At 35.1% G+C, this 17,138-nt stretch overlaps 1 protein-coding gene across 3 annotated transcripts in view; it reads left to right on the top strand.

The window, feature by feature from the left end:
• Sestd1 (SEC14 and spectrin domain containing 1) overlaps positions 1-17,138 on the top strand; it is a 119,982-nt gene that overhangs the window by 46,529 nt on the left and 56,315 nt on the right. For all 3 annotated transcript variants that reach the window (XM_015481111.2, XM_048808100.1, XM_048808101.1), the window contains 2 exons: positions 2,854-2,944; positions 5,214-5,327. In XM_015481111.2, coding sequence (XP_015336597.2) covers positions 2,854-2,944; positions 5,214-5,327 — 205 coding nt within the window. The remainder of the gene's footprint in view (positions 1-2,853; positions 2,945-5,213; positions 5,328-17,138) is intronic.

The raw sequence follows: 17,138 nt of genomic DNA, 5'->3' as shown, positions 1-17,138 counted from the left end.
CCCAGGGAGTCTCTCAACCATCCCTTTCTTCATCAGAAGTGAGTGAGCTTATTAAGGAGCCTCACTTCTTTTACAGAGCTGTTTTAAACTTGGCCGTGTCACCTTTGAGAGGCTCCACTGGAGTAGGCATGAAGAGGCAGGGTCCTAGGTGTTTTTTCTTTTACTACTGTAAAAGTTATAAACACGCTAGTAGTAATGTAATAATTTATTAAGGTTCTGCAACATGCCTTTTTTAAAGGCATAACATGCTTCTAAATTAAATATGTTGTTAAATGTTTAAACCATCACTCCACTTGAAGGAATGAAGTCAGCAACAAACAATTTCCTTTCAAAAATTTGAAAGACGACTTCATCTTGCAATTTTGAAATAATATCTTTGGATTTTGTGTATTTTCATTATCTGTTAACTTAGTAAAATGTGAGAAAATTATGATTAAAGGTATTTATAGTATGTTAAAAGATAAATTTATGTGTTTTATTCAAGATCACTACAGATGGTATTTGCAAGCTTCATTACTTAGTCTTAATGTACAGATTAATTTATAGTTTGCTTTCAGGCTTAAAATGTTTTGTAAAACATTTAACAAAATGGTTGTGTAACTTGCTTCTCAGAGATGTAGAGGCTGATGACAAGAAACTATCAAATTCTGGGACTGGCACATTTTTGGTGGAAAGGCCCTGTGCTGGCCAGCTCTGTGGTAGTGCGTTGGGGGAGGCCCTGAGTTGTTGCTACCTCTCCAGAGACAACTCAGCAGCCAGCCGCCCTGTCTAGGATGATCATTCTGGGGCTTGTATCTCAGCCCAGGCATGGTGGTCTTTCTAGATACCTAGTTGTTGGGGGAACTCCAGGAATTTCCTCCTTGCCTGAGCCTGAACATAGTAATTTGGTGTGGGGTTCGCTTCCCTCCTCAAGTCATTATATGCTGTTGCTAATCCACTAATCAGTGTGTTGTGTCACCTTTTTTGTCTCCAAGAACACCTGGTAGATACTTTATTTTGTAATGCCAGTTCGAAAATTGAGTACTTAAATTTTCTTTAAGTTGAGATTTAATTCATATATGAAAATCACCCTTTTCATAAAATATACAATTCAGTAGATTTTAGTATAATAATCACAGGATTGTGCAACTATCACACTAATTCCAGCTTATTTTCCTCTGTCCAGAGAATTTTTTACACATTTGCAATCACTCTCCACTTTGGCTTCTGTCAGTCACTAATCTACCTTCTATCTCTGTGGATTTGCCTGTTATACACATTTCATTTAAGTGGAATCTCACAACATGTGGCCTTTTTCATCTGGTTTCTTTTACTTGGCATATTTTCAAGGTATATCTATGCTGTAGATAGATTGTCGTATCAGTCCTTCTTTCTTATGAACGAATACAATTTTATTGTATTCCCCCCGTTTATCAGTTATTAGACATTTGGATTGTTTCTGCTTTTTGACTGTCATAAATCATGCTACTCTGAGCATTTATGTGCAAATTTTTATGTGAAGACTTCATTTTGCCTCCTCGAGCACTTCTCTCTACTTTGGAAGCTCGGCTTCTCTCTCTACCTACAGAAGAGCCTATTCTCCCTCTGAGTTTTTAGCAGCATTTTTGAGGTCTTACTGTTTCTCAGTACAGCTGGACTTGTTTCTCCAAGGACCCTCTCGGGACTCACATAAATGCTTGGAGGGAACGGGGAGGACCAGTGAACTCTCCCAGACTGTTGGATTTAAATTCTAGAAAAAGGTCTGCTGTTTACCTTTTCTACAGTATAGGTGATTGAGAGAACTTTTGGTGGGGACAGCTTTCACTCTCCAGTTCTTCTCTGCTAAGCAAGGTTGCAGGTTCTTTCTCTGTATTGGAGTAAGGGCAATTGATGCTTGCATAAAGTTGATAAGTAAAGTAGTAGTAGTAGTGGTTATGTAATTTTGTCTTTTGGATGGAGTTTTTCCATACAGAAGTTGTGCTATATGAGGGTAGACTACATATTTGAATAATTGGATATAATATATAGCAGTAACATGCCGGGAGCGGTGGCATGTCTATGATTCCAGCAACTTGGGAGGTTGAGGCAGAGAAGGATTGTATGTTTGAGGCCAGCCTTAGCAAATTAGTGAGGCTCCAAGCAACCCAGTGAAACCCTGTCTCAAAATAAAAAGGGCTGGGAATGTGTCTCAGTGGTAGAATGCCCTGGGTTCAATCCCTGGTACAAAAAAAAAGGAAGAGAGAGAGAGGAGGCACATGTTCAACCTATTTTTCCACAATTAAGTATTTTATTTGTCAGGTAGCTGAATGAGAAAGAGCAGAGATGGACCAGATTTGGTGTATTCAAGCTTTGAATTATTTTGTATAGCAAATTCTATTTCATCATATTAAATTTCCCCAAAAGAATACCAACAAGCCAGGTTCCAAGGTTTAATGACATTCTTATTTTCTTCCTGTTTTAAACTATTACTTTGCAAATCTTGTATTTCATTAGGAAGGAGAGACAAGAAGTACATAAGCACTTGACAATCAGTAGTTGCCTACTTTGCCAGGATTCCATTGTACAAATGAACAAATTGAGAGCTAGTGAGACTGCTTGAATGTTGCTTTGATTTCATCACTTTTTAAGACATTAACTTTTCAGGATTTTAGAGTAATTTTCTTTCAACATTAACTTGTAAATTAACTTTCCTGGAATTAAAAAAAATTGCTTCTGAAAATTGTGAAGAATTTTGTTTATTGATAATGAAGGCCAAATCAAGTAAGGTAAATTCAATCCCCTATATTATTAAAATTTTTTACCTTCTTTATTTAGAATTATGAAGAATAAAATCCAGAGCTCATTTTAATACGTTATAATTTTGTTTCATTTCAGTGAAAAATGTAAGGCTAGAGGATTTACTGTGATAGTGGATGGAAGAAAATCACAGTGGAATGTGGTGAAAACAGTCGTCTTAATGCTACAGGTGAGTCATTTTTTTGTTTGTTTATCAGAAAATCTTTTTATTTTATACACAACAAATCATGATGAAAATGACAAATGTATTCAATTTATTGGACCATGCTCAGACTTCTTGGCAGTGACCGAACTCTGAAAATGTATATGTCACTATTGGATTGTTGGAATTCAATTTTTATATGTTTGAATTTATGAGTAAAGTAAATCTCAGCCCCATAGTACACATTTGTAAATACGTGAAGATAATATGTCACGTTCAAGTCATTTAAACAAGGCAGTCATGGCTCTCGGGTGTGCAGGTGAGCACCAGGAGAATTCCAGGGAGCTGGCAGGTAGGCTGCTGATCTCATCATGCCCCTGTGCTTCCAGCTTGTGCCACAGTTGGAAGCAAGCCTGGGTAAGTTTAGCCTGAAGAGGTCTCTCAGTGACTCTGGTATGTATTTCCATTCTGGCCCCCCTTTTCCTCCAAAGCCTTCAGGATTCATGATGATCTTAGTAGTCACTCATAGCCCAGAAGAAATTTACTTAACAGCTGTGTCCTCAGGGACTTCAACAGGTCAAAATTAACTTTAAGTTATGAATTGCTTGAGAACTGACTGTAGTCTTGTGTTTTATATTAACTGTGTTCCTCACAGAATATTTCTGCTAACTCTGGCATGTAGTAGGTATCTTACTATAGTAGATTGAAAATATGGTAATATGAAATGGAAAAATAAAACATCTGAGGGATTGAAGAAGGTAGATTGTTCTCATGGATCTGGCCTTCCTTAAAAGGGCTCTGGAGATGGTAAACTTTGAGTTAAATAACAGGTATTATCTAATTTAATGAGAACAAATGAAAAATGATTTCTGGAAGGGATTGTGACTTAGTGATAGCTCAAAAATGAAGCAAATTCAGTGAAGGAAGTTGATAACCAGGCCAGTTTGGGGAAAATATAATTTGCCAGTAACCTAGGATAGTGAACATTGAGTTAGGTGAATACCAGTGATATTGAAAGAAAAATCAAGAATTCTAAATGAATTGGAGAAATAATTGGTAGTTGCTTTAAGGTTTTGTGAAAGAAATATAATTTAAAAGTTTAAGTGATAACCAAGTAGAAAGAGTCTCAATGTTTTAGCATGTATTTAGGATAATTGGGAAAAAGGTATTTGAGGGGTGGGAACAAAGTGATATTTTTAGTTTTTAGTTAACAGTTTCAATGCTTAATTTGGTTCAGGTGCTGTGTTAAGCTTCTGTATAAATTATCTCATTTAATTTTAGCTTCACAATGTTGCAGAGCAGGTTCTTTATCTTCAAAGGTCAATTGAGGTCCAAGAATTATAAATAACTTAAAACTAGAAATTGGTGCAGCCTGAGCACCAGCCCTTGGCTTTATGCTTGCCAAGGATTATTTACCAGCAGCATGATCTAAAGTCTCAGGGAAAGTCCTAAGGTGGAGACAGGCCTATATTCCAGGAGAAGGTATGGCTGTTATAGAGGAGTAACCCAGAAATCAACAGAGACTAAGCTGGGAGGACCTCAGTGGCCCTGGAAAGGGATTTGAATTTCTATTTTGAGAATGACAGAATGTCAAGAAGTAAGGTCTGTTAGTAGGATATTTCAGAAGCCGGCTGGTTTGGGGATATTGGCATTACAGTTGGTAGGAATGGTTTAAGATGTATTTTAAAGTTAGGTTATACAGGACTTCCTGATAAAATATGTGTGCAATATTTAGGTCAATAAATGTTAATTTCCATTCTTGAGGTAATAAAGAATAACCCTATCTAGTGAATGTGAAATTGAATTCCATCAAAGCTTAGTTAGTTCTTTGTCGTCTTCTTCAAGTAATAATCATGTAGAATCTCAACCTTTTCTCTGTATTGACTGATAAGACCATTTATTTTGTGAGAAAATTCATTTATATCTTATGAAGAAATTCTTCAGGATGGTAGTATTAGAAATGCTTTTTTCATATAACAGAAAGACCATTTAAATAATTTCTCAGCTAAAAATTAAGTCTTGCAATTTAAGCATATTCCTAGTAGAGAGATTGAAGAAGACACACACAAAAAAATTTACTATCTGTTTAATATTGTTTGAAATCTTTTCTGGCTAACTTGTCTTTCCTGTTTGCATTGCCATTTATGTTTTAAAGTTTGGAGTATTACTTCTACTTTATTATTTTAATTCTTTTTCAAAGTCTCTTAGCATATTCATGATTATCTAGTAATTTGAAAGTTTAGTAATTTACTCATTTTACATGTGTAATTTACATTTATTTTTCTGTATTTTACAGAATGTTGTTCCAGCTGAGGTGTCCCTTGTTTGTGTTGTGAAGCCAGATGAATTTTGGGATAAGAAAGTGACACATTTTTGTTTTTGGAAAGAAAAGGATAGACTTGGCTTTGAGGTAAATATATTTTTTTTAAAAAAGTGTATTATATCTCTTAGTTTTAGTTTGTTCCTGTTGGTTACTAAGCAATGCTCAAATAGTACCTAAGTAATACTACAATTAGTGTATAGTTGTTAAATGAATTCTGATTCATTGTCAAAGACTTTTGCAAAAGCCTTTTTATTTTTATTTATATTAACTTCTTTGAAAAAGTAGAACCTTTTAATTTAAAAAATTTTCATTGCATTACCCAGAGTAAACAACTATGAGAAAATTCTAGACATTTGGAGTTGAAATTAAAGTGTACTTTCTATGATGTATCTAATTATTTTTTAATATCTTGCTTAGTTTGTTGGGTTGTTTTCTTTTTCTTTCCTTTTTTTTTTTTTTTTGGATACTGGCAATTGAACCCAGGGCAATTTGCCACTGAGCTATATCCCTAGCCCCTTTTATGTTTTATTTTGAGACATGGTCTCCCCTAAGTTTCTTAGATGCTGAGGCTGTCCTTGAACTTGTGATCCTCCTGCCTCAGCCTCTTGTGTAGTAGGGATTCCAAGTGTGCACCTCTGTGCCCAATTCTTACTTAGTTTTGATAGATGAACACAGTATCCATCTTGTCTTATTGACGCTATTCTCTTTCTCTCTCACTTTTCTTTTATGAAAATACATCTTATTAAAAATAAGAAAGAAGCCCTAAGATGGAATATAAATTTAGACAATTTTGTCATGTTTTTCTTTTACAGCCTGTTGAATTTCCAGTTTTTTAGTAAAGAGTTGATAGATACCAAAGTCTATCTCTGGAAAAACAATGTCTAACCCATTCTGTAGAATATAGACACTGGGAATGCTTATAAGAATTTGATAGTAAAGTTTCATTTTGGACCTTGCTGTAATATAATAGTCATTTTTATTTTCATGGAAATCAATATCAGCATATTTTTGGTAGAGAGGAAAGGTGGCCAATGTATATTAGAAAGATTTAAGAAAGCCTAGTTTATTCTTAAATGAGATAGCTAGAAGATTCTTGAAAATGTTGATTTTTTTTCCCCCTTTCACTTAAAAAAATGCAGCTATAGTTTATATGCAGTGTAGTATATTCATTTGAGGGTATAAGTCTGAGCTTTCTGAACAAACAGAAAATATAATAGTTTCAAAACTACTGCCACAATCAAGAAATCAGGAAATGTCTCAGCATTCCCAGAAGTCCCTGTGTTCTGTAGTCAGCTTCTCCATCTACAGCCCCCATCAGCCATTGATATGCTTTATGTCCCAACAGCCCTGCATTTTCCAGAAGGTCATATAAGAGGAATAATATAGCAGGTAGCATTTTAAATATGGCTTCTTTCACATAGCATTTAAGATTCACTCCTATTGTTTCATGTGTTTCTCTTATTGCTGACCAGTGTTGCATGACATAGATGTGTCAGCTTGTTGATTGGTTCCCAGCTGAGAGACACTTGGGGCTATTTTCAGTTTTTCTTGATTACAAGTAAAGTCATTATGAACATTCATTTGTAGGGTGTTTTTGTTGTTGTTGTTGTTATTTTTTGGTGAACATAGATTTTTATTTTGAGGGATAAAATACCTAGAAGTAGGATTATGGGGTCATATATTAAGTATCTGTTTATAAGAAATTGCCAATAGCAGTGTAAGTTGCTATATGATTTTTCACCACCACCAGCAAAGTGTGAAAGTTCCAGTTGTATCCTTGTCAGTGTTGGGTATTATCAGAGGGTTGTTTTTTCCCCCTTTGTTTTAAATAATAGCTATTTAAATGCACGTGTAGATATTTCTCTTTTGTGGCCTTCATTACATTTTTCTAATGACTAATGGTGTTAGGATCTTTTCAAGTGCTTATTTGACATCCATGTTCCTTCTTTGATGATAAAGAAAAGCTGTCTTTACTCATAACACTTCTGACAACAGATGTGTGGCTATTTGTTCATTTATTTTCTTTTCCACACCCGCCAATTCTCTCTCTCTGGGCATCATCTGGTGTCCTGTCGTTTATTTTCAGTTTTGATACAACCTCAGCTAGCAAGACCCAAAAGTAAAGGCCTCAGTTCCTAAACTGCCCCCATTTCAGTTGCTGGTTCCAAGTTTTGAATACCCAGGGTACCCAACATTTTGTTCGATTTGACTACAAATTAGGGGTTCACACAATTCCTTTAAGGCTCAGTAATTTGCCATAAGGTCTCACAGACACTTCTCAGAAGGAAGCACTTTACTTAAATTTTGTATTTTGTTAGAAAGGATATCATGGAGTGAGACCTAGAAGTATCCTGAGCATAGGAGCCATAGTCCCTAAAAGGGGTTGGAGTGTCCCAGCCCCTCAGCATATGGATGTGCTGAACAACCTAGCTCTCTGAACCCTGAATTTTAGGACTTTTTCTGGAGGCTTCATTAAGAAGACACGATTGATAATATTCTTGGCTACCAGTGGGTAACTCAATCTCTAGCCTTTCTTCCTTCCTGAGAGGTAGGAGGATGGGACTGAAAGTTCAAACTAGTCACATTTATCTTTTTGGTCACTTGCCCTCATCTTGAAGCCTTGAAGAGGCCCCTGTGGGAGACCAACCTTGCACGTGACTGGGTCACACTGCCCGGCTGCGTGCTGAGGCGCTCAGTTACCCACTCTTCTTGGGTTTGAGGGTCGGTGTCTCATGCGTGGGTGTGTCTTGCTACAGCCCCATGGGTGAAGCTCTGCTCACCTGTTCCTTTGTAATATAACCCCTTACCCTGTTTAGGATAGAATCTTCCATGGAAGTGCCTTGTGTGTGTCCCCTTCTCTTACTGTGCCCTTGGGTGTGGCCTACCCAGGTGTCAGTCAACCTGCTGACAGTGGACATCATGAAGATAGACTCAGCCCCCTGAAACCTGACCCCTTGCCTCATTTGAATAGCTTCTCCTCAATAAAAGGGGTCAGCCAGTGCTCTCACTGTCTCTCTTCCTGCGGACCCTTAAGGTCAGAGGAGCCATCACAGCAACCCCAAAGAAAAAGGTATTTGTGTCTCTTGTGTGGTTATTTTGTGCAGCCCAGTCAGTCCAGTTCAACTGGAGTAACCCCTGAGCCAGGCGGGCCCCCCTCCAGCCACCCATCATCTCATTTGCATATAAAAGAACAATCATTCTAGAGATGCCAAGGGTCTTAGAAGCTCTTAGAGAAATGAAGATACACCGTTTTAAGGTTCTTTCTCTACACTGCAAGTACTACTTCAAATAATATACTATAATTATTATTATTATTATTTTATGTTTCTGCACTAGCTAAAGTGCTGCTTTCTTTCTTTCCTTCTTTCTTTTATTATTATTGGTTGTTCAAAACATTACAAAGCTCTTGACATATCATATTTCATACATTTGATTCAAGTGTGGGTTATGAACTCCCATTTTTACCCCATATACAGATTGCAGAATCACATCAGTTACACATCCACATTTTTACATATTGCCATACTAGTGACTGTTTTATTCTGCTACCTTTCCTATCCTCTACTATCCCCCCTCCCCTCCCCTCCCATCTTCTCTCTCTACCCCATTTACTGTAATTCATTTCTCTCCCTTGTTTTTTTTTTCCCTTTCCCCTCACATCCTCTTATATGTAATTTTGTATAACATTGAGGGTCTCCTTCCATTTCCATGCAATTTCCCTTCTCTCTCCCTTTCCCTCCCACCTCTCGTCCCTGTTTAATGTTAATCTTTTTCTCATGCTCTTCCTCCCTGCTGTGTTCTTAGTTGCTCTCCTTATATCAAAGAAGACATTTGGCATTTGTTTTTTAGGGATTGGCTAGCTTCACTTAGCATAATCTGCTCTAATGCCATCCATTTCCCTTCAAATGCCATGATTTTGTCATTTTTTAGTGCTGAGTAATACTCCATTGTGTATAAATGCCACATTTTTGAATCCATTCATCCATTGAAGGGCATCTAGGTTGGTTCCACAGTCTAGCTATTGTGAATTGTGCTGTATGAACATTGATGTAGCAGTATCCCTATAGTACGCTCTTTTAAGGTCTTCAGGGAATAGTCCCAGAAGGGCAATAGCTGGGTCAAATGGTGGTTCCATTCCCAGCTTTCCCAGGAATTTCCATACTGCTTTCCAAATTGGCCGCACGAATTTGCAGTCCCACCAGCAATGTACAAGTGTACCCTTTTCCCCATATCCTCGCCAGCACTTGTTGTTGTTTGACTTCATAATGGCTGCCAATCTTACTGGAGTGAGATGGTATCTTAGGGTGGTTTTGATTTGCATTTCTCTGACTGCTAGAGATGGTGAGCATTTTTTCATGTACTTGTTGATTGATTGTATGTCCTCCTGTGAGAAGTGTCTGTTCAGGTCCTTGGCCCATTTGTTGATTGGGTTATTTGTTTTCTTATTGTTTAATTTTTTGAGTTCTTTGTATAAGTAGTACTTGAAGTATAATATACAATAACATACTAAAGACTGATTAATTACAGATGTATATTATAAACTCTAGTACAACCATTAAAAAATTTAAGAGATAAGATAGTAATGGAGATAAGATGTAATCAGATAACAAATGTCAGGAACTGAGGATTAAGACCAAATATAACAAAAGATTCTCCTATCACTTGGGAAATTGCAAAGGTTCCAGGAGCTCTGTGCCAAGAACTGAACCAGGATGAAAAGCAAATAAATATTTTTTATATCACAGTATCATATAATGTCTTTCAAATGTTTTGCCACCTACTCCCCAATAAAGCCCTTTGTTTTCTTGTTTCTGAATTTTGAGAGATCTTGATGTAATTTGGGTAGAAATAATTTATCAGGTACATACTGTACAAATATTACATCCCAGTCTATTGTTAGTCTTTTTATTCTGTAAATAGTCTATTTGCCCAGTTTTTGTTTTATGAATCATATCTGATTTTGGTGTTACAGCTGAGAAATCTTTGCCTAACTCAAGGTCACAAAGATTTTTCTCCCATATTTTTCTCCTAGCTGTTGTTTAGTTTAGAATTTAAATTTAGATCTGTGAGCCATTTTCAGTCAGTGTTTATGTGAGCTATGACCAGAGAATCTGTGTTATGATTTCAGTCATTTTAAATTTGTTCAGGTTTGTTTTTTCACCCACTGTATGGTCCGTCCTGGTGAGTTTCTGTGTGTTTTCAAGAGTATGTATTCTGATGCTGTTGGGTGGAGTGTGCTGTCAAGGTGACCCATGGTGTCATTCAGCTCTTCTGTATCCTTGGTAATTTTCTACCCATCTGTTCTTTCAATTATTGAAATAGGAATGTTGCAGTCTCCAATTATAATTGTGGATTTATTTCTCCTTTCATTTCTGTTACATTTTACTTTGCATATTTCGAAACTTTATTGTTCAGCACATAAAGATTCAGGATCATTTTGTCTTACCTGTTTCTTTATACTTAAAGTTAATTTCTTGTAGGTGCCATATAGTTTGGCTTTGCTTTTATATTCAGTTTGACAATCTCTCTCTTTTCATTAGTGTGTATGATTATTTACATATGATTATTTATATAGTTTTTGATATGGATAGTCTGTGTTGCTAAATTTTATATAATTTTCTTAAATGTGATTTTTTTTTGTTTTTATATCCTTTGAATTGAATGTTTTTTATGGTTATATCTTATCTCCTAATAATAACTCTTAATTTTTTTAATGGTTTACAATATCCATCTTTATATATACTAAAATGTAATAAATATATCTTAGGGTTTACAATCTGTCTCTTTAATTAACCATTGTTAACTTACCACATAGTGGAAATACCTTCAGTGTATCTTCCCTCCAGGGTCATCCTACATTTTACTTTTACTGTGGTTTAAACACAATACGTTGTGACTCTTGATATAGACAATATGTTAATCGTTTTGCAGCATTTAAATCTTTAAGAATGTTTCGTATTAATCTTTATGCTATTTCTGGTATGCTTCATTTCTTTTTGGAGATTTACCTCTTTGTCTGTTGTCACATTCCTTCTGCATGTAGTGTTTGTAACATATCTTGCAGTGCAAGTTGGTTGGGGTTGAATTTTCTTAGCTTTTGTTTGCCCAAAGAAAAAGGTTTATTTGTATTTCAGTTTTGTTGTTGTTGAGATAGGGTCCCATTAAATTGCCCCGCATCCTCCTGCTTCAAGCTCAGAACCCCCTGCCTCAGCCTCCTGGGTAGTGTATTTCGGTTTTGAAAGCTATTTTCAGTGGGGGTAGCATTTTGTCTCATAGGGTCCCCAGCCCCTTCCAGCACTTTAGATATACTTAAAAGTGCTTTCTCACTGTCTTTGCCTTCTTGTGTTCATCATTTCTGAGAAGAAGCCTGCCATTGTGTGTAGCTTTGATCCTCTGTGTTCATGTGTCTTTTCCTCCCTTTGGCTACCCTCAGGATTTTGATTTGATTTTAATTTTTAGCAGTTTTATTTCATTATGTCTAAATGTGTTTTATTTGGTATTCATTCTATTTGGTATTCTCTGTACTTCTTGAATCTCTGGCTTTGATGTCTGCCACTTTGGAAAATTATCAGTTACTTTCTTTTCAAAATATTTTCTTTATCCCATGCTCGTTTTTTGTTTCTTCTGAAATTTCAGTTACATACTACTGGAAATATCCTCAGCATTTTATATTGTCTTTCTCTTTTTTTATATATATATATATATATATATATTTTTTTTTATATTGTTTTTCTCTTTGTATTGAATTTGGGTGTTTCTGTGGATTCATATTCAAGTTCACTTTTGCCTTGATTTTGTTGAGTTTGTTGATGAGAATCTTGTCAAGTTTCTTCATCTCTGTTACCATGTGTTTGGTTTGTAGCATTTCTGTTTGACTCTTCTTTTACAGCCGGACCTCCATATACAAGAGTTTGCATTCATGGATTCAGCCACACACTGATTGAAAATACTTTAAAAAAATTGCTTCTGTACTGATCATAGAGTTTTTCTATGTCATTAGTTCCCTAAATAATACAGTATTAACAGCTATTTACATAGCATTTACATTTTATCACTTATCATGAGTAATGGAGAGTAGATTTGAAGTACACAAGAGGATATAAATAGGTTATATGGAAATGGACTGCCATTGTTTTAAAAGACTAGAGCATCTGTGAATTTCATTATCTGTAGGGAGGTTTCCAGAAATCAATCTTGCATAGATACCAAGGGACTGATCTAGTTTCTATCTCTTTGTTGAAATTTCTCATCTGTTCTTGAATGTTATCTTACACTCTGTATCACAGTTAACTTAAATTCTCTACTTGATACTTCTAATATCTGGGTATTTTTACTCTGGTTATGTAATTTACTTTGGTTCTTGACAGTGGGATTTTTTTTTTCTTATTTTTCATTGAAGATTAGACATCTTGTCTAAGACAGTGAAGACTGAGATAATTAGTATTTATATCTGCACATGTGCCCATCTTGTCTTTTGCCAAACAGTACAGGGAAAATGTTGAGTTATTCTAGCAAAGAGTTGAGCTGGCTTTGGGCTTTGTTGTTGCTGTTTTTTCCTCAGTGTACCACAGACTTCAGATTTCTCCAGGATTACTTTGGAGCAGTATTCTTTCCAGCTTTCTATTTTCTAAGTAGGAGCCAGATCCTCCCGCCCCCCACCCAAAACTCCCTGCTTGACTATTATAACTTAGTGGAAGAATGTGTGCCAGTAGTTTGAGGGAAGATGGCCTGTGCTGCTGGATTGTAGTAGAAAGGATATTCCCCTGATATTTGAGTGGGAAACTACATCCCAAGGAAAAGAGACAAAGGTATGTAGTGAGGGGAGAGAGTAAAAGCTGAACCCAGAGGTCTGAATTTTGTTTAAGAGTCAGCTCCATGGAGAGTGAGTATTCCACACAGGCAGTGAGGTCTGCAGTTTGTGGCTAGGCACATGCAGGAAGTACTCTGAGAAGATGCAGAGTAGTTAAGAAACTAAAGCTGTGAGCCTGGAGTAAGGGATCCTTTCTCATCCTGTCTAAACCTAGGCATCCACTCAGAGATGCTGTGTCTAGTTTGATCTTATGGTGTATGAATTAAGAGTGGCTAAATACCTGTATCTTGGAGGATAAATAAAACAATTTCTATCTATCTGCCTTGGTCTGATATCATAGATTGCATTTTAAAACAGAAGTGTTAAAGCTTCTTGTATCTCAATGTTTTCACTTAGACATTGAAGAGATTCAGCTAGGATATCTTTCCAAGTAAATAAGTACTAGGCACTAATTAAAAGCCTGATGTCCTAAAGAGATGACAGTGATTTCAAAAGCTAGTTAATTTGCCATCAAACATGCCAACTCTAAGGGTCAATTCAGCACTAGCCATTAAATGATACATAGGGGGTGGATCTGGCTCCTACTTAGAAAATAGAAAGCTGGAAAAAAACATTGCTCCAAAGTAATTCTAAAGAAATTTGAAGTCTGTAGTACACTGAGAAAAAACCAGCAACAACAAAGCCCAAATTTAATATAGGTGTTTTATTAAAAATTATTTTGCTTGGTGTTGATTTGAATAATTTAGGCTATTGTAGTTCAGCCTATGTTTGTATGTATGGTTTATATACTTTTGAAAGTGTAACTTTGTTTTGAGTGTTGGTATGTTTTACCCTTTAGCATTAAGGATAACAAAGATTTAGTACCAGTTTTAATGGTCATAAACACCTAGCCATCATTATATTGAAACCTTTTTTGCCCATCATTGTATTTTTTCCTTCCAGGTGACCTCTCTCCCATCTCTTCTCTAGTGTTTTCCATTGACCATAGGTAGTCATCTCTCATTGCTAACTTTAATATTTCTTCACATATCCTTCTTATCTCTGAAATAGTTACTTACCTGTTCAATTTCCTATAGTAACTCCTATGATATGTGAGTTCTTTCTGTCCTTCTGCAGCATTGTACCTGATGACTTTGGCAGATTTTACTGGTTAGATGACAGCATGTATAGTCTATCTAATTATAAGATAAAATTGAGGTAGAATTGATAATACTCTCATTCTTTTTTTTTTTTTTAAGAAAATAAGATAAAATTTATCATTTTCCTCAGGAGGCTGAGGCAGGAGGATCACAAGTTCCAGACCAGCCTCTGTAACATAGCAACACCCTGTGTCAAAACAAAAAATAAAAAGGACTGGGGTTGTAGTTCAATGATAAAGTCCCCCTGGGTTCAGTCCCCAGTACCAAANGGATGGGAAAGGCAGCGGAGCACAACAGACACTAGTATGGCAATATGTAAATCAATGGATGTGTAACTGATGTGATTCTGCAATCTGTGTATGGGGTGAAGGTGGGAGTTCATAACCCACTTGAATCAAAGTGTGGAATATGATATGTCAAGAAATTTGTAATGTTTTGAACAACCAACAATAAAAAATTAAAAAAAAAAAAAGAGTAATCCACAAGAGCTTGGGATGTAGCTCAGTGGTAGAGTGTTTGCCTAGAATGTGTAAAGCCCTAGATTCAATACTTAGCACAAGAAATACTCTCATTCTTATAAGCAAAAGGATCTCTATCTTCCTTTTTTTTTGTCATGACAGTAAAAGTGCTATTTATTAGTCATGATAACCAGCCACCAATCTAAATTGTTTTTTTCTCTTATCTCTTCTTATTTCTGCATCTGATCCTTTTAATTTTTTTAGGCCTAATAAATGGTAGGATTCAGGACCAAAGGATACTTGCTTTTTCTTCTGTCAAGAATACCCGTGGCTTCACAAATTTGATTTCTTGCTAGTTTTTGCAGAGACTTATTTTCCTGTAGTGAGAAAAATATTCTCCAAGAGACGATTCCAAGCAGAGGTACACATCAAAATAGTATATGTATGAAGCATGTACACGAGTGAATTTCTGCTAAGTCCACAAAAACCTACAAAGACACATTTTCTTTTTGGACCTTGCACACACATTTTTAACACAAGTAAAAGAAAAAAACATCTGAGTCCCTGCATAGTGAACATTTCAGTGTTAGTTTTTTGGGAATGGTTTATTAGGAAAGGATGAATGATTTATTAGGAAAGGATAACTATTCTAGTTGCAGATGGGAAAATGAGAGTAAAGGAAAACAAGTTTTGAGTCTTATTCTATAAGTTACATTCCAGAATAAAGAAAACCTTTTCAAATGTTTTGATTAAAGACCATATGGTAAATTTCCTTCCCTTCAAACTTCTGGAACCATGCTATGTACTAGCTAATAAAACATTGTGGTTTATTTATTTGTCTTCTCTTGACCTCTCTAATATATATAAATTATAGGAAAAGGCAATATTTGTGTAGGACTTTACTATTAAAAAATTCTGTGGTTTTTATTACCTCTGAAAGGAATTTGCACAAGTTTGAACAGTGTGTGCAGGTTAGTGATCTTTTTTCTTCCTTTCTGTCGTTCTGCTATTTTATTCTGGTTTTATTTTGTGCTTGTTACTAGGTTTCAAATTTATTTGGGTAAAGGGATCTGAAATTTAGATTTCTGCTTAGTAAAATGATAGCTGCTTAGAATGTAATGAGTAAATTTTTCCTTTATAAATTTTGTGGTACCTAACATACTAGAATATTTGTGGAAATGGCTATTTGAAAATAACATTTAGAGTTCAGCCAGATGAAAATATGAATAGGATTCTTTCCATATTCCTAAATTGATAAAGTATAGATTAAATATGATTTTCCTAAAGGTAAAATGAATTTCAGGCACACATAAAAAAGAGCATAAGTAAAATATATTATTTAATTAATTAATGAGGTTCCCAATAATTTATAAGGTATAGTTCAACAAGCATTTGAGGAATTTAAGATTTTTAATAGGTGGATAAAGTTACCAAGTTAGAAACAAAATGAATGTCCTATGAATCTATAAATTGTAAACTTTGAGGATATCTCTTATTCCATTGGACAGAAGTTTATCACTTGCACCAAATTATTGGCATTTCTTCTGAACTAGATCTGTAAGTTGACCCCTGCCCCTACTGAAGTTGATACCTATGAATCAGTCTGTAGAAAGCCAGTCAAAGGTATAAGCCCAGCACTTCATAAAAGAACATCCAGTGCTTTAGTATCTTTTGCCTGTTTCCAGAATTAAGGGCATTTTTCTTACACATGAATTATACCTTTTATTATAAGAGGACATCAATAACATTCACTGCAGAATAGTAGAATCTGCTTTCTGAAATTTGATATGTTAGTTGTCTCTGTTTAAATTTTGTATTCTAAGCTGAGACCAAGAGGTTGTTGTTTTTTTTAAAAAAATGTTTTCCAAGGATATTTTCCAACCAGAAGATTTAAAAGTAGAAATTGTTTTAACAAAAATATCTTTTTAAAAATATGAGTAGCTTTTTCATTTAAAATATATTAGTTTGAAGACTTTTTAATAATTGCCTTGACAGTAATCCCTCTATGTATAAATTACATTCATTTCATAGAAATTGTTATATTGCATAGTATGATGTCTTTAGCACTATAAAGATTATGGTAAAAATTGTATAAAGTGTAGTTCAGTCACATTTGTTTTTTTTCATTTATGGAGAATAAAAACTTTTTGCATATTTACAGAGTTATCTACCAGTACAGGGTAGCAAACGTTTTCTCATATACTGTGGTTTAAAAAGATATATAACAATTATAAAACATAATCTAGATTTTTTTTAAAGAATAGAAGTTAGGATTTCAAATATTAGATTATGAAAATCTCCCCTTTCTCCACATACTTGATGACATAATAACATTTTTTCATTGTAATTTACATATAGTCCTTAAAATTTTTTAGAGTTATAGTTATACATAGCAGTTGGATATGTATAGTGTTAAAATCCAACATGACAATTGATAATTTTATAATCACTATAACTGATCATTCTGTGTCTTACACAACTTTTTTTTTTT

This window comes from Marmota marmota, unplaced genomic scaffold, assembly GCF_001458135.2.
Source record: "Marmota marmota marmota unplaced genomic scaffold, marMar, whole genome shotgun sequence".
Taxonomy (NCBI): Eukaryota; Metazoa; Chordata; class Mammalia; order Rodentia; family Sciuridae; genus Marmota; species Marmota marmota.
The sequence above is the reverse complement of the archived record's forward strand: the minus strand, read 5'-3'. Positions and strand labels throughout refer to the sequence as shown.